Source organism: Chrysemys picta, chromosome 8 (assembly GCF_011386835.1).
Source record: "Chrysemys picta bellii isolate R12L10 chromosome 8, ASM1138683v2, whole genome shotgun sequence".
Classification (NCBI taxonomy): Eukaryota; Metazoa; Chordata; order Testudines; family Emydidae; genus Chrysemys; species Chrysemys picta.
Genome location: NC_088798.1, coordinates 18,672,572 through 18,691,021, shown reverse-complemented (window position 1 = coordinate 18,691,021; position 18,450 = coordinate 18,672,572). Strand labels below are relative to the sequence as shown.

General features: G+C 42.1%; 1 protein-coding gene across 11 annotated transcripts in view; it reads right to left on the bottom strand.

Annotated features, from left to right (window-relative positions):
- Positions 1-1,142: 1,142 nt before the first annotated feature.
- DNAJC6 (DnaJ heat shock protein family (Hsp40) member C6) overlaps positions 1,143-18,450 on the bottom strand; it is a 100,449-nt gene continuing 83,141 nt past the window's right edge. For all 11 annotated transcript variants that reach the window (XM_008166637.4, XM_065553985.1, XM_065553987.1 and 8 more), the window contains 6 exons: positions 14,775-14,843; positions 13,658-13,792; positions 11,674-11,940; positions 10,728-10,873; positions 4,473-4,649; positions 1,143-3,461 (listed from right to left, as the gene is read on the bottom strand). In XM_008166637.4, the coding sequence (XP_008164859.1) occupies positions 3,360-3,461; positions 4,473-4,649; positions 10,728-10,873; positions 11,674-11,940; positions 13,658-13,792; positions 14,775-14,843 (896 nt within the window). In that variant the 3' untranslated portion in view covers positions 1,143-3,359. The remainder of the gene's footprint in view (positions 3,462-4,472; positions 4,650-10,727; positions 10,874-11,673; positions 11,941-13,657; positions 13,793-14,774; positions 14,844-18,450) is intronic.

Genomic DNA, 18,450 nt, shown 5'->3' with positions numbered 1-18,450 from the left:
TGCTCACACACAAACACAGTAACTGCAGCTTTCCACCAACATAGCCTGCATTGACCAAAGTCTGTAGTGTAGACATGGCGATAGGCACAAAGCCATAAGCACAGCAAGCACAAACATACAAAACCCGATTTCCACTTACACCTCTCTAAACACTAGTATAGAGATAGACATAAATGAAATCAGACTCTGGCCTTTAGGTTTTTTTAAAAAAGCAATTTTCTAGTTGTGTATTTTTGTAATATATCTGTTCTTCATATGCATCAAGATATTATTGCCTTATTAATCTAGTTTGACTTTAGCAACAGAAACCAAAGCTGACTAACTTCCTTGCTCAGCTTGTTTGTGCTAGAGCAGTGGTTTTCAAACTGGGGGTATATGAGAAAAATCCTGTAATGGCAGACAACACATTTTATTTAGTATAGAGGTTTTCAAACGGTGGGGCATGCCCTGCTAGGGGGGCACAGAGGAACATTTGGGGTGGGGGGGGAGGGTAAGCAGCAACACCAGTTACTTCTTTGAGTTACTATTTTTGGTTGCACCTTCTAACCCAGACAGGCTGGGTGGCCCGCTGAGGTGAGTCAAGAAGTGGAGGTGGCACTCCCTCCAACCCTGCGAAGCAGGGCTGGCCTGAGCCCCCTGGCATTGCCGCTCCCCCCCCCCCCCATTTTCCACTGCACCCCCACAATTTGAAAACCTCTATTAGCAGTTGCTAAATGGAAGGCAAAATTCTGGGGGGAGGGCACATGCCCCTGCAGGCTCCCCCACATTACCTCTTCCTATCTCAGATGGGGATATGTGGTAAACTACATTTGGAAGAGGGTACGCAGCCTAAGAAGTTTAAAAACCATTGCTCTAGAGGAAATGTAGCCTATGCATAAGTCTCTAGGGAGCACCCAGTGTTGATTTGTTTCTCCAGAAAAAAGTAGCAATAGGTACTTCAGGTGCATAGCTGAGTGGGTCTAGTCCTCCTGAGACGTGATTAAAAGGGGGTCTATTTAGACCCCCTTTAAATCTTGCAAAATACAGTTTTAACTTCATCACTAGCTCTCCTGCTTATACTGTATTTACACACTTTTATTCCCACAAATTGTATTCAGAATAATAAAGTGGATGTTTCTTTACAAGCACAGAACATACCTGAATTTATTGAATGAGCTTTTTAATATATATACAAATGTTTTAGACTAGTCACATTTCATTTTGAGTATATAGCATATTTACAAAAAAATTACAATAATTTTAGACAAACAGTAAACCTGAACATTGATAAGCTCTGTCACTACAAGATATGAAAATAAATGAATTGCTGAGTTAACTAATTTTGAGATAAGTAGGTCCCAAAACTTTCATGCATCCATAAAAACATTAGGTTGGAGGAGAATCAAAGTTTAAATTTGGGGAGGTTTTTTTTCCTGGGTTATTTAAAGTTTAATGATAGTTCGTATTTTGTGAACATTGAGGTGTTATCCAGAGCTCTCTGCCATGACAAACTTGATACAAAGCGAATGTAGTTTATCATTTCAAAAATGTACATTACACCAATGAGATCCTTTTATTATATAGGCATAGTTCACACAATATCTACAAACGTGAATGAGAAACAAAATAAATCAACAAACCACAGGAACATGATTCACATTCCAGTTATCTTTTTAAATAAGACAAGCACATACTGGATCAAAAAAACAAACATTTCATAATATGTTAATAAATAACATCATTTGTTATGGTTATCTTGAACATTTTAAGGTCTTGTATATAAAAAGGAAAAGTGTGTGTTGGTATCACATTGTCAGTTAATGGTAATAAATAATGGACCAGTACAACAAAAAGATGAAGTTTTATACAGAAAGTAACGTCCTTTGACATGCTGCCTTTGCCGTAACTATTTTGTCACTGGAAAATTAAAATTTAAAGTAAACAAACAAAAATGGATTGTCTTTAAAAATACCAGCTTTCCAAAGATTTTCACATCAGATATAGATCTTTTCCTTAAAGAATTAATATGGAAACCTTTCTGCCATCCTTTGCATATGCTGAACTTTTAAAGCTAAAGCAGATATGAGATTTCATCTCAACCATGAAGTGTGGTAAATAAACCATTATTTCTAGTGACTTTACAAAAGGAGAAATAGCCTGGGTCAAAGGAACTTGCCGCATAACTAGGTAAGAAAGGCTTCAGCTTCAGCATCAGACACGCCTGTATGTTGCCATTATTGCTGTGGACCAATGCAACTTTTAAAGATGCAAACTGCCCTGTTACTTCTAAAAAGGCCAGACAAATTCCACATGCCTGGATAACTTGCGTACTGTGATCTGCAGGGTGAAGTGGTAACAGATTCCATTTCTATCATGACCCCTTGCCCAAGTGCTCTGAGAAACTTTTAGACAGTTGGTTGGAACTGATCAAACATGGTGAAGCAAGATCTTCCAAACCCTCAAATGGGAAATTAGTTAAAATATGTGGGAAGCTTCTGAAGCAGCAGCATAACTGACATAGCAATCTTAAAAAACATGGGCTATCAGACAGTTCTACTTATGGGTAGAGCTTCACCAGGAATGTGGTAAACGCTTACCATTCCTGTTCTACAACTATGGATTCACCCCATGCCCACACAGTTCACTATTCCCTGAACATTGCATCTTAATAGGTGTTTAGCTTAGGCTGGTGTAACATCAAATATTTGATCTTCAGTTTAAGTCACTCTTTGCTCTACGGTGCTGTAGAATTTGTTCTAAATATTTCACTGATTGGCTGTAATGTAAAGTACAGTTCTCTGCTTAAGGCGTTAAGTTGCCATATTGACTTATCCAGTTGCTCAGCTTCGTCTTTGAGAATATCCTAAAAGTGATTAGATATCAAATGAGAATTATTATTAATTAATTATTATGTGCCTAAACCAGGTCCCTGGAGGCGAACACTTACATTTGGATCTCAGCTTGGAAGGTTGGACATAACCTCCAGTTATTACACTCACTTGAAGTGGGGGTCTCACTAGAATTCATTGTCAGAAGTGGGACGTCAAGTGTCCCAAGACAAAACAGTTCCACCTTTGTCTAGAATGCATTCCTCCCTCACCCCACTTAACTCTGGAAATATGGGATAGGTTTCCAAAGTATTATGAGCAATTTTAGCTACACAGGTCCCCTTAGGAGACATGTGGCTAAAATTCTCCTGTGCTTTTGAAATTTGTGTGATGTATGCATGAGGGAACATCCATTTTGTTCTTCGTGATAAGTGTTCGGTTCATGAGCAATTTTGAAACTTCCAAATTTCCAGCCAGATTTTGGTTATCTGTGAAAATGGCAAAGTTGTGATCAGAGACTATACAAGCACGAGCACAGGTTGAGAAAGTAGCTTAATATAAAGGCTTTTGGCCTTGGTTTTCAAATTCTGACCAGGCATCATTTAGCTCCATGAAGATCATCTTTGCATACTGTTCATATGGCTGCCCTGTAGCCTAAAAGAGAACAAAGTAAAGAATCCATCACCCATCTGCTAAACTAGAATACATACAACTGACATTTAAACACTGTAGTTTAAAGTAGTTTGTTTTTCTTGAAGTAAAAGGCTTCTCAGTTTGCTTTTGCTTCACTAAGCCTACCTGCTCTTACTAGGGTTACTCACCCCGAGTACAGCTTAATGAAACTTCATGGGTCTCCCGCTCCCCCATAGCATTTCAGTATACGAGGGTGCCTCACAGCTAGTCTGAAGGCTGCCTGCAAGTCCAGAATATAGCACTACAGCCCCAAGATTAGGGCAATGAGGGTTTTAATCTCAGGCTTTCGTGAAAGGACACTGAATTGGCCATCACCTTACACACAATGAAGGGTACTGCTGTCTGACAGCAGGTCATTCCAACTCCCCAACAGAAGCATCTTCCTCCCTATCTTGCATGCCTCACCACCCAAACATTGTTCTCAAAGGTCATCCCTGGTTATGCAAACCCAGTCTTGGGGCCACGGGTAGAGCAAAACCAAAGCCACCATCCTCTCAAAGCATCCCCAGACTACCAGGGGCTAATGGATCAAATCTGAACATCAATCTCCTGTTTCATGTCACACTGTTGACAGACTGTAGCCTGTCTTCTATTTTCAATCATTATAAAAGTAAAGATCACTTTAAAAAACAGCTCTTCCCATCTGCATTCATTATAAACGAATGCTCTGCAGGACATTTGATAGTATGGTAGCAGTTCATGGATAATCTGTCTTAAAAACTAAAATGTGAGGATGAACCAAAACCCTGAATCTGAACATCCTTGTATTTGGGGAAGTTTGTACCCAATTTGAATCGCCTGAGGCTCATTTAAGGGGCTGGTCCTGAGAACACGGTTGGCACTTTTTGGATTCAGTTTCCCTATTCAACCATTTAACGAGTTGGTGCAATCACATCTCATGCTTTCTAGCTCACCTTTCAATTGTTCGTGCGATTTTTATTTATTTATTTAAATAACTAGAGATATACGTACTTTGTCAGGATGAACAACAAGCACTGCTCTCCGGTAGACCTTCTTCACTTGTTCTGGAGTTACAAGATCTGCCATGCCAATGGGTTTCCATTTAGTCTCTCCAGCCCATAACACAGTGTGCATCGTTGATAGCAGTGCTCTTATGTTTCTCTCCTTCCCTTCAATCCATTCTAGGATCTGGAGATAAGAGACAATTCTCAACAAGAAAGCATCCATAACTGATGCAAAGAGTGTCAAGTCCACATTTTGCCATTTAGATAACAAGGGTTTCCAAGGATCACTCCCCCACAACACTCAGGCCCAGATTTTAGAAAAGGTTGAAGAACATGTTATCAGAGAGTCTCAAAGTGGGGCAAGTTTTTTCTTTTAAAAAAGCACCTCTTACAAGGCTTGACTGTCTTTTTATAGCAAAAGCATAGGTGGGAGGAGGCTTTAAAAGCTAGTAGTGTTTATCTAGGCAGCAAACCCTATAAAGTTTGAGAAAACAATAGGATGAGTCCCATTTTTCCAATTTTTGAAGCATCCATTTAAGGAGTCTCTGGTGTATTGGGGTGGGCAGGAACAACAGTTTAGATTCCACTCACCTTCTGTATAGGACTCATATGAGTACAGTCTCGGCGATAAGTATTTCAGGATCATCAAAGTGACTGCACCACCACTGTAGCCTTTTGTGGCAGTCTGACCTTGTTACTTATCACCACCACCCTCCCTTGGGAATAGATTGGTGGACTTCTCATGGCAAGCTTTGATGCATAACTGTAATGACTGAACAGCCCCTTTAAGCATTTAATTGTGAGAGATGATAACTATGTCCCAGCAGGGCAGTTCACCAGACACTGGTGAATGCAGTCACGTCACTTTCAGAAAGAAGATCAGAAACTGACTGAACCAGTACCACTTCCTTTCCTCCCCATCCCATTCTTCTCGTGTTCCACCTTTGGAATCTGTTCCTTTTTTAGAAAGTAATTAAGTCATTAAAGAGTCTGCATCCATTTTTCCCTACAATACCTCCCTTAGGACAACCTTCGGTCACTCCCACAAAGCACTGAACGGATACCAGATTTAAAAAAAAAGGATCTACAGAATAGCATCTTTCAGAAGGGCATATTCAGTGCTAAAGGGGAATGTCCAACAGCCGTCTGTGACGTTGGACTCTATATGATGTTATGAAAGTATGCTGAGGAGTGTGAATATAATGTAACAAAAATAGGCTTCATGCAAAAGGTCTCTTGTAAGGTATCATTACAAAGCTTACAATCTACTGAGTGTGGTCATCCTATTTGTATAAATGTATCACTCTTGTATCTGAAACTAGAAATATATGAAATATAATGCTGAGGGCCTATTGTAATTATGCAAAGTGTGGGCCATTAATGGTGGTTTGGAATCTTGATGGCTCCCCATCAACCAGGACAATTGCCTGTGGATGAATCTGTTTGCAGGCAAGCCTTCCTGTGAGTCAGGCTGGGAGGAATGAAGGCTTGTGGTCTTACAGAGACATGTGATCATGTCACCCAAACTGGTGTTTTTCCATTGAGAAGGAGGGGTTGGAACCCAGAGGGACAAAGGATTCCCGCCTTATGCAAAAGATACATAAATGGGTAGAACAGAACAAAGGGGAGAGCCATTATGAGAAATCCCCTAGCTACTACCTGAGCTGGAACAAGGGCTCTACTAGGGGAAGGGATTGTGCCCAGACTAGGAAGGCGTCCAGTCTGTGAAAGAAACTTATTGAAACATCTGAGGGCGAGATTTTACCTGTATTCAGTTTTATTACTGTACTAGGCTTAGACTTGCGTGTTTTGTTTTATTTTGCTTGGTAATTCACTTTGTTCTGCCTGCTATTACTTGGAACCACTTAAATCCTACTTTCTGTATTTAATAAAATCACTTTTTAACTTATTAATTGACCCAGAGTATGTATTAATATCTGGGGGGGGGGGGAGGCAAACAGCTGTGCATACCTCTCTATCAGTGTTACAGAGAGCGAACAATTTATGAGTTTACCCTGGATAAGCTTTATACAGGATAAAATGGATTTATGTAGGGTTTAGACCCCATTGGGAGTTGGGCATGTGAGTGTTAAAGACAGGAACAGTTCTTAAGTTGCTTTTAGTTAAGTCTGCAGCTTTGGGGCACGTGGTTCAGATCCTGGGTCTGTGTTGGAGCAGATTGGTGTGTCTGGCTCAACATGACAGGGTGCTGGAGTCCCAAGCTGGCAGGGAAAGCAGGGGCAGAAGTAGTCTTGGCACATCAGTTGGCAGCCCCCAAGGGGGTTTCTGTGATCCAACCCGTCACACCGTCGGCTGACATTTACAACTCTAAATTGCGCAGCAGTAGCAGCGTTCTTCAATGTGAAGCCCAGCTCTAGTAACTGTGCCTCTGGATTTGAGCAAAACGTCTCATCTTTCAGCCTCAGTTTCCCTATTTGTAAGGTGGAGATTATGTTCCCCTCAAAAGGCTGTGATGAGGATTAAGTGCCATCAAAAAGTGTGAGATGGAATTTCAGTCTTCACTGTGGTAAATCTTTCATTTATCCATAGAATAGGAACAGCAACTTTTTTTCCATTGCTCCTCAGCTCTGACTTGGAAGACCCAACCTTAGGAATCGGAGGGTAATTTCCTCTGTGTCCATTTATTCTTTGACATCTCTGCTGAGGTCACCAATAAGAGTGCCACTAGGAAGAGGACTGACCAGCTCACACTGAAGAGCTCTCTGTTGGAAACATTTGACCGCTACTGCCCTAAACAGGATATGAACCAGCCAGCCAGATGGGCAAGGCCCTCTGCTATTAGCCCCCAGAGTACCCAGGTGACCTGAAACTAGATATAGATCTGTTGCTATGTTATACTGGCACTTAGCCTCTACTTACATCTGTGCAGATTGAAATCCAGATAGGTGGCAACGTAGGGGGACTATGCCAATGATGAGCTCGCTCTCAGTCCTAATGTGCTATCCCGTCAGTATTGTGCAGACATGCACCAGGAAAGACCACACTACATGCTAGAGGTGGGTCAAGAGCCAGGTAATTTGTTACTGCTTTCTCAGACAAGTACTTTAGAGGTGGGGTGTATGGGGGATACTAGGGAGGGGTAGTACCTCTGTTGGAGAACACATTATGCTCCTTAGGGAGCAGTTCTTCTGCTTTGGTCCCCATCTACACCCAGCTCTCACCTGTGGCTCCCAAGTAGCTGTTTGCATGCGACAGCAGCCACACCCCGCTAAACTGCTTCAATGAGTGGGCTAAACCAGGTGAGGGTAGCCGATGGGTCGTTTGCCCTCAGCGAGATAGAGAGAGGCAGTTTTCCTAGCACAGAAAGAATGTTCCGACGGACTGGGTGGAGGAAATCAATTTGTGATTCAACAGCCATGAAGGTGGTTCAGCAATGTGCTATGGGGGATGGTCAGCACGACAAGGCATGGACGATATCCTGGTCACCCACTGCAGCTAAGGAAGTCCCCAGCCATAACGATTCTTTGGGCTGCTGGAATCTGGCTTCCATAGCCAAGAGAGTGGGATTGCCCCATGCAACGGCTTTCTCACAAAAAATTTCCTGCACAGGTTTTGTCGTCGTCATCGATGGACTACCAACGTAACACACTCTAGTGGTTGAGCGCCATAAATTCATGCTCCATATGAAGCTTGAAATATGTACATTCCTTTGAATGTAAGGTGTACAACCAAAGTAATCCTTTTACAGGAGGCTGAGAAGAGCCACATTTGGGCATGTAACTTTTAGAAGAAATGCATCTTTAGATTTCGCAGGACTTTGCCTTAAGGTTTCCCTTCATGCTGCTTAGCAAGGTACATAATGCAATAGCCAAATATGGTAGTTATACACTACATAGGCAATCTAGTAATCTTTAGCTGTTGTCAATTTCAGCCCTACTTTCCCATTAACAAGACAGACAAAAGTTACTATAAATAGTTCAACAGCTCTAAACTAAGAGATGACTCACAGAAGTAAAAAGTATCAGAAGAAAAGGGCATTGTGAAAATCAGCTGGACTGGGGATTTCATTTGCTCTGCAAGATGCTAATGGGAAGACAATATTGCATGCACTAAACTCAAAGCCAGCTGAATTACTAGAAGAATTATGTAGCCTAAACTAGGTAAGAGTAATATCCAATAAGTATGAAGAAGATTACAACTACACCTCTACCCCGATATAACGTGACCAGATATAACACGAATTTGGATACAACACGGTAAAGCAGCACTCCGGGGGTGCGGGGCTGCGCACTCCGGCGGATCAAAACAAGTTCGATATAACATGGTTTCACTTATAACACGGTAAGATTTTTTGGTTCCCGAGGACAGCATTATATCGAGGTAGAGGTGTAGTTGTAATCAAGCTGGTATTAGTGTTCATTGTTGAATGTTTAGAACATTTTGCACCTATTATCTGCACATCCAGACTGATCCCCAAGCCTTCCACTGTCAAATTTAACATAAATTGTATTTTGCTAACTAAGTTTACTTCGTTTTTGATTGAGCTATTCCTCCTCCCTCCCCATTCGATCTCGATAGCTTCAGTAGCGACATAATGTCCCTCCTGGAATGGCTCACCCAGGACATAATCTGGCAATTCTATCAACAAGTCTGCTTCAAAGAGAAAGAATTTCAGCAGAGGAAACAGGAGAATGCTAGAGCATGTGGGATCAACAAATACAGAACACAAAATGCAGCCCTGACTTTAGCAGGTACGGCTAACTGAAGTCCTGTGGCAGACCACTAGCCATGGCGATGTCACTGAGCAAGAAACTCAGTTTACTACAGAGACTGATCTAAACCATAAGCTAGAACTCCAGAGCTGCAGGAACATTCCCAGAGGACTGTTCTCAAATCCAGAGCATATTTAAGGATTTACTGAAAGACCTGAACACTGTCAAGTTCTCCTACCCCCTCATTATGGATGGGGGAGCAGGAAAGGATGGGGGGGGGAGGAATAGGGAAAAATCCTAGGTGAAAGAGCAGCTTTCAATTGGAAAGGCTGCTTTTGAAGTTACAATAAGAATTCTCCAGCATGCCACCTTATGAAGCTTCTAGGTTTTTTTTGTACCGGGGGGGGGGGGGGGGGGGACGGGACGACAGATTTGCTCAGCTCTATCCTGGACTAACATTTTAAAAGAAAAAAAAAATTACTGTACTGAAGTGCTCTTTATTCTAAATAGCAAAAAAAAAAAAAAAAAAAGTTGTATTTTGTGATCTTGGATTTGAGAATTGGGATTTTCTAAAGACAAACTTCCCCAAATTTGTGATATGTCAGCAACCAGAGCACTTGCTGGTGGGCTCCAGAGAGCTGACTAGTCACCTAGTGCGAGCTCTTCATTTCTAGCTGCTAAGTTGTATGAAGATATCTAATGCATTTTTAGCTGCTTTCCAAGTGTGTCTTTTCCATGCAAATGTAACTCACTGGTGTGTGATACACAGCTCCCTCAGAACCCAATCTGCACATGATGCAAGTCGGTTACAGACACAGCTAAAGAGACGTGGCTCTTTTGCTACAGTTTGAACTATTCAAGCTTTCAGCTCTGGGGGTCCCCAGCTCAATCCCCCAATCTGCTGGCCCAGATGGCAGATCTCACATAAGTAGTTAAGGATTGTGAGTGGAAAGCGAGGGAGTTATTGATCATTTGTATTTAAATGTGGCTCTACTATGACAGTTTGATGCCTACCTGCAGGGCTGGCGCTTCCACTAGGTGACCCTAGGCGGTCGCCTAGGACGGCAGGATTTGGGGGGGGCGGCCTTTTGCCGTCCTCAGCGGAAATTCAGCGGCGGGGGGTCCTTCCGCTCCGGGTCTTTGGCGGTGGGTCCTTCACTCACTCCAGGACCCACCGCCGAAGTGCCCTGAAGACGCGGAGCAGAAGGACCTCCGCCGCCGAATGCTCAGAGGAGGAGCGCAGCCGCCTAGGGCGGCAAAAACCCTGGCGCCACTCCTGCCTAGATGAGGAATACAGTGTGACATAGTAAATTTTAGAAGATCTTGGACCCCCAAGCATGCAGTAGATAAGTGCATACTAGAATGGAGTGAGTGCTAAGTGAATACAGAAATACCATAAACGAAGGCATTAGTAGTTTCTGGCACAGGAGTTTGTTTCTAAAAACCAAGCTTGTGGGGCAAGTTAAAAGTGACTAGTTTTACTTATTGTAAGGAAGAAACTGAGCTGGATTTCAGTCTTCAGCTTGCTGGAAAGAAAGTCGTTCCAAATGTGGGTACAGTTATCACACAACAACCAGAATGCAGCTTACTTTTAACTTTTCAGGGTCCATCTCCTTAGCCATTTCTTCTTTTCTCATTTCAGCTATTGTTCTGGGTCCCTTTCTGTCTTTGTGGGCATTAAAGCCTTGACCAGATAATAGGTCTTCAAAATCAGCAGACACCTTTGGTTTTGAGTCTTAATAAAAATCAGAAAGCTTAAGTTAGCGTCTACTCTTGTAGATACGCAGTATGATTAAACAACATTTTCTTCAAGTTGCCCACCAAAGCAATATTCTGAACACAAAGCACATAACCTCTTAATACTTCAACAGTCTGTATGTAAATTCTCACCTCATGATGTAGAACCCCCCCCCCCCCCCCCCCCCCCAGAGCATAAGGCATTTTCAGAAATGGCAACTAGTTGCATGTATCCAACTTAATACACTTGGGCTCCAGATTCAGGCATTCCAAGCTCTAGGCTCCAGTTGAAGGGAAACACATATGTTCTGCAATCAGACATGTCTAGCTGGACACTCCAACAGAGCCACACAAAATCTATGGCCACTTTTGGAACATAAGAGCAACCATACGGATCAGACCCAAGGTCCATCCAGCCCAGTATCTGGTCTTCCGACAGTAGCCAATGCCAGGTGCCCCAGAGGGAACAAACCGAACAGGTAATCATCAAGTGATTCATCCCGTCGCCCATTCCCATATGGCTGTAGGAGTGTTAGGAATGCAGAATTTCCAGAATACCACCAAACTTCAGAATCATCATTCCCCTCCGTCTCTCCCCACCCAAGTACAAAATGTAATTGCCCTTGGAGATCATACAATGATCAGTTTGGTTGTATTTACTCTGGTCATCAATTGTTCATCTCTTTTTGCAATGAGCTACATTAAATAGCAGCAAACATTTTGGAAGTCATTGGGGGCAGAGGGTGGGGGGGGGGGGAAAAAAAAAAAAAAAACCACACACACCCACCACCCACTTACCAGCATTGGCTGGTCCTTTCCCACGATCGTTTTGCCCACCAGGCATTGCTGAAAAGCTCACATTGTAGTTGGGCCTGTTCTGTGGAGAGGCATGTGGTATGTTTTGCTGGGATTTGGACTGTGATTGTTGCCAGGAGTATCCGGCACCTTGCTGCCAACCACTACCTCCCATTGGCTGGGGAGATGGTTTCTGTGGAGAGCCCATAGGAGGGAATCCTCCACTTATTCCTGTCGGTGTGGTTGGTTTGCTGGCAAATGAAGACCCCCCTGTGATATAGGAAGAGGTGAGGAAAAAAGAAAAGTTTAGCAGCATGTTCCAATAGACAGGGCGCTGGTCTGAGAGCTGGGAACAGAACCCAGTGTCCTGACTCAGCTATTGCTCTGTTGTGTGACCTGGAGCAAGTCACTTCACTGGTTTCCTTTGGTCTTAGTCTATATTTAGTTTGTAAGCTCTCTGGAGCAGGGAATTTCCTTTGCTAAGTCTATTCTGCACCTAGCAGAAAAGGGCCCTGACCTGGATTGGGACCTCTAGAGGCTATTGTAATACAAACTAACAATAAGCACAGGTAGCTCCTTGTGTGCTACACATGGTGGACAGTCAGGAACCAAACAATTTCTTGTGGTGGTTACAATGCCAAGCAACATTTACTAGAACATTTGCCATGAGATTGTATGCGTAGACAGACACACACTACTTCCTGAGGGGCATAAGGTACCAAAATGGCCAAAACTAAAATAAGGATGTAACCAAAAAATATTATCCTTTGGAGCTTAAAGTGTCAAGCTGGACTCAGATACATTTAATGTAAGTTTGGTTAAGTTCATGTGATGTAAAAAATGTGAACTACGCTGAACATTTAAAGTCTGGTCCATATCCTGTAGAGTCCAACCTCTTGCTTGTTTTTAGAATCCATCACATCACTACACAGATTCACTAAAGCAAGAACAACAACTGCTCTCTTACATAATGCCTGGCACTTGTTTGTTTTGTTCCAGCAGAGCAAGTGGCAAGCCAGCAGAGGGAACTGGGAAACCTAATTTCAGAACCATGCTGATATTGACACAGATGAAGAAATGAAACGGCAGCCAAAGGCACGTTAGTTTGTCCAATGTAAGAAGCAGAGGGTGGGAGGAGCTGGCAAATGAAAAAAAAAAAAATTCTGTGTTTACTGAAGTGGAAGCAGGAGAAAGTCGGAGATATTGACCACCTGAGAGTGTCTTAAAACCAGCGTGATCAAAAGTCTTTCCAATAGTAGCGTTTGGAGGCCTCTGATCATTTTGCAGGACAACCTAAGCCAAAAGCATTTATCTAGGAGTCAGAAAGTGAAGTGTCATTTGCAGGAAGACACAAATTAAGGCAGGATCCTTGGGGTTCCAGGCCCCAGCTTTAGGGGAAGTGTGGATGGAGCAGTGACTCAGGGCAGAGCAGCAGGCACAGCAAAAAGGCGTAGCCTGGAGGGGAAGATCAAAGCCCAGGCAGAAGAAATAAAGCCCACTGAAAGGCAGGTGGAGAGTCATTCCCAGGAACCCCTGAAATTTTGGGGGGGGTCCAAAATATTGGTTGAGCCAAGCCCCATTTGTTGTTTTATCGCGTTTGTTGCCATCAGATTTAAGCGAAGGATAAAATCAAGGCAGCAGCCCCTTGCAAGTTAAAACCGGTCATTGGCGAGTCATTGACTTCATGTTATACCTTACAAACCCATGCTGCCTAACAATGGTGAGGTCCCAGCCAAGTCTTCCAACAAGCACCTGTAGATGCAAGCTCATAAGTCCAGCTTTGAAGCGGCATAAAGAACCTAGTCATCCCCTCCCTTCTTTGAAACAGCTGCTTTCCAAAACCATCTCTGAGGTGCAAGTGTAGTAAACTTCTCCGACCCTCCCTCCCCCCAGAAATACTGCTGCCCATTCTAATTCAACACTTCCACATTAGCATCTCTTCTAAACTGGCCAGCCATGCGATTTGAGGTATTAAAAAAAAAACAACCTGCTAAATTTGCACCAAGAGCCCCCAAATCAGCAAATGGATCCAGAGTTTGTGGTTTGGACTGATGAGTGGGAGTGCTATGGAGAGATCCTGTGGGACTTGTAGCGGCTGACTTGCTTCCCATACCAAGGCCACCTACAGAGAGAAACAGGGTTTGTAAAACCAATCTGTAACATTAGCTCTGCTCAAACTTACCATTAGGATTCACACTTGTATATTACCATCTTAATCTTTAAGTCAAGCATGCTCTTGTAGAACATCGAGGTGCTTTGTATATTGAACTGACATTTTATACTTTGAAGAGTAAATGGTTCATCACTCTCACAATACACCACCAACTATGCAAGAAAATATTAGGCTTGGTATTCTCAGATTGTTTCTACAGCAGCCATTGTATTTTGCGATCATATGTAGTGGGGACGGGGGCAAGTGAAACACTTTAAAAGCTTTGAATTAATTTTATGTAGTGGCTAGCCATTAGCCACAGTTAGGACTCCACAACGTATTTGAAGACCTCAATGGCTGAGAAGTTTGCATTTAAATTTGATTTCACGAGACACCTGCTACATTTTGCAGGTTTTTTGCTCAAAATGAGGACCATTTTCAAACAAATGGTTCAATTTTCAAGCTAAACCCTTTATCTTCAGAGCAATTTTTACATTATACCACGCAGAGTTTGGAAGTCTTGCACATTGATGCCAAAAACAGCTTTCACAGATGGTGAGAAGTAAAATTTGGAGGTTAGAGAAGGCCACACAACCTCATTTAGACTTATTTTTTTGAGAAGGGATGTGAAGTTCTGCATGAAAAATGGTTTGCACTACTTCAGTGGTCACTGTTACTACAGTAACCTACAATCTTGTCACCTTCAAAGGACAGCAATTTCACATGCATAACTTCCTCCGTACCTTTGAAGGAGCATGCACTAGATCCCTTAAGTTCAGGGGAGAATCTTGTGTAGTCCATCAATGGAGTAAATAAAGTTGTTGTAATACAACATAAGTGAGTACAGTTTTAGGTAATGGAAGAGGAAACCAGCTCTCTTCAGCTAGTTGTAATATTTTCCCCATTAAGAATTCACCTTTAAAAAAGGGATACAAAGTGGTACCATACAAACCTGATTTGTTGGACCACTCCCAGCCACCTGAAACATCTGGTTGTATGGCAACCGTTGGTGTACTAGAAGCTAAACAAAACGATTGTTACTTATTAAGGTATTACAAAAAGAAAACCTAACCCAGCCTCAGAAGAAAAACAAAAGAGTAAAGAAACCTATAGTGCAGAATGAAATTATATAGTGGTACTCTGTGATTTGGTAATGATGGAAGAGTCCCATATTGAGTCACAGCTATTGTGAGTAAAGTTCTCTTTGACCCCTCCCCATTATGTTTTGTTAAGTACGGTACACAGATTTAATGTCTGTTTCAAGTGACTCAGTTGTACAAACTGCACAGTCCAATACAAACTTCTCTGATTTGGTTAAAGGCAATGTGATCACCACCCATTAGGATTTTTAAGTAAAGATCTGTAGCTATCAAATGGGGATGATTTTAGGCAGTTTTATTTTAGGCAACAAAGTTAGTTGGCTTGCACTCAATTTATCAGAAATTAAAGTTGTGCCAGTTTGAGATGCCTATTACCACACATTAATTTACCTGAAAGAATTTAAGTAGTGACCAGAGCACAGAGATACTGTATTGGGTGGAAGGTCAGAGCAAAGTATCTAGCACATTCAACAGATGCCTTCGTCTTGGCAAGTGCCAGCAGTAGAAGAATTCAAGTTTTGAAATGTTTGCGGAATCCCATATTTTAGAAGAGAGAGAATCCATTAAAAACGTGACCTGCCTTGGGTAAAGAAAATAGTTCTAACCCAAGTTAGATGAGGATCATTTTTTAATTCAGTGCTTTAAAATGAAGCAAGATTTCATTCTTCCATGTATGTTATCTGCCCTGAAACCTACTACTAATTTCCTTCTACCCTAGTAATGCTGACTATTTCTCCAGGCAGTCTGAAGTACTTTGGAATTCCTTTTGGGTGAGCAACACTATGATACCTTATATATTTACTTATAATCCCTTACACTTAAGTGCTTTAAATAAAATTAAAAAAAAAATCCAGAAATTGCTGAACTCAACTGAATGCTGCAAATCTACAGACCCTTCTATCTTTTGTTGAGCTTTTTGTACCACTATAGAGAAAATGAGCTTCTCTCTGGAGTGACAGGCCTGTCTTGTGAAAGTAAGGACCCCCTCTAAATATAAACATAGCAGCACAAAGGGAAAATGCAAAATGAAAATCAAATGAAAAATGCACCTGATAAATAAGCCTCAATATCACGATGGGGTGACTTGTTTTGGACATAAACAGCCTGCCAGAACAGTTGCTTATCAAGAGCTGAACCTAGTCAACATTATAAGTTTGCACTTTCTGAACAATACAGAAATGGTGCTCCAATACCATGGTGACGGGCACTGTTCCTAGATTACATGTGTCCCCATTCCCTCCACCACGGTAGTGCATGGATTCTCTTCAGCACTGACTGCACATATCCTCCACAGGGTTCAGATGTTTATGCAGGAAAGGGGGTGGGGGCTGGCGAACAGGGTAACGCTCACAAATTTCCACCCCATAAGCCCTTTCCCCCTGATGTTTCTCCCCCAAAAGATGATCTGGACCCTGGATAAAGAGTCAGGGAATTGTTTCATTAGGACAAACAAACAAAGGTAGAGAAAGCAAAATTGTAAAACAAAAGTTCAGTTGTAACATCAGAAGTGAAACATGTACATTAAATGCAAAGCCCAGCTCTGCTAGAAGGGAAGTGACATCAAATACAGCATCTTGGTGAGTCGGGGAAATCATTCAAGCTGGTCTTTACAGAAAGTAGCACAGTTCTGAGCCAGCATCATGCTTCAGAAGGAGCCAAAAGACATTCTCCTAAGCACTTCTCCATTCCAGAGCAAGCTTTAGCAGTTCAGTAAAACCTTACATCCTCCTGTCAGCAAAGATCAGCAGCCACAGAAACATTAAAGGAAAGCAAAGGTGTAACTGTATTTCAGAGGGGACAGCAAGTTGTTTCATTTTAATGAAGTGGTATAAAAATACACAGATAAACCAAACTGGGTTTCTTTAATGCAGCGGAGAGAAACAAGTGGTCAGGTTTTCAAACGTTATTGGACTGCACAACCACCTTCTGCCAAGTTCCCTCATTAATTCTTGGCACTAGCACTGTAATTTAGTACCATAAAGAGCCAAGATACTATTTAACTGCTTTCATTGATGCAGCCGGCGCTGGCTAGGACTCATGGTGTCCAATTAACAAAGTTGATATGCCCAGTACCCTCCCAGTTTCCATGTTATGGCAGAACTAAAATACACCAGTGCCACTGAGATTAAAAAATCCCCTCTTTTGTAATACTAACTTTCCAATGAGAATATCCCACTTAAGATAGCTCACAGATCTTGGGAGACAGACCAGTCCTCGCTTACAGACAGCCCCCCAACCTGAAGCAAATACTCACCAGCAACCACACACACACACACATACACACACAAAACACTAACCCAGGAACCTATCCTTGCAACAAAGCCCGATGCCAACTCTGTCCACATATCTATTCAAGTGACACCATCATAGGACCTAATCACATCTGCCACATCATCAGGGGCTCGTTCATCTGCACATCTACCAATGTGATATATGCCATCATGTGCCAGCAATACCCCTCTGCCGTGTACATTGGCCAAACCGAACAGTCTCTATGCAAAAGAATAAATGGACAAATCTGACATCAGGAATCAGAACATTCAAAAACCAGTAGGAGAACACTTCAACCTCTCTGGTCTCTCAGTAACAGACTTAAAGGTGGCAATTTTGCAACAGAAAAATCTTCAAAAAACAGACTCCAATGAGAAACTGCTGAACTAGAATTAATTTGCAAACTAGATACCATTAACTTGGGCTTGAATAGAGACTGGGCGTGGCTGGGTCATTACACAAATTGAATCTATTTCCCCATGTTAAGTATCCTCACACCTTCTTGTCAACTGTCTGGAATGGGCCATCTTGATTATCACTACAAAAGTTTTTTTCTCCTGCTGATAATAGCTTATCTTAATTAGTTAGCCTCTTAGAGTTGGTATGGCACTTGCCACCTTTTCATGTTCTCTGTATGTATACACACACACACACACACACACCTTCTTACTATATGTTCCATTATATGCATCTGATGAAGTGGGCTGTAGCCCACGAAGGCTTATGCTCAAATAAATTTGTTAGTCTGTAAGGTGCCACAAGTACTCCTGTTCTCTTTCCACCCGAGAAAGGCATTTTAGATGATCAGACACAAGGATTAATTTGGGGCTGGATTTGTTTAAGCCAGAGAAGGCAACAGGATCAAAAGTTCTCAGTATCTGAATGAACAAGGTGATATCTAGTTCACTTCAAGTGAGAGACTATTTGGTGGTAATGCACCAATAAATGGGCATAGAGAGACGATATTCAGATTGAGCAGGAGAAGATTGCTGTCTGCAGAAAAGCTCCTTGCCTTTTCTTTTTTAAACACACAAAGCTTAGCATCAGTCTGATGAAGACTTAAAGATAAAATGAAACAACTGAACAACAACAAAATAAGTCTGATGTGAAGAACCACCAGAAATCTAGATCCAGGATGATGCCTGACTAAACACTAAGAGTCCGGAGTTTTCTCTACCAGATTCCGTGTGCTGTGCCCTATTTTGTGCAATTAATAGTAATTTGGTTCATATCAGACCTCATAACCACATGAATACA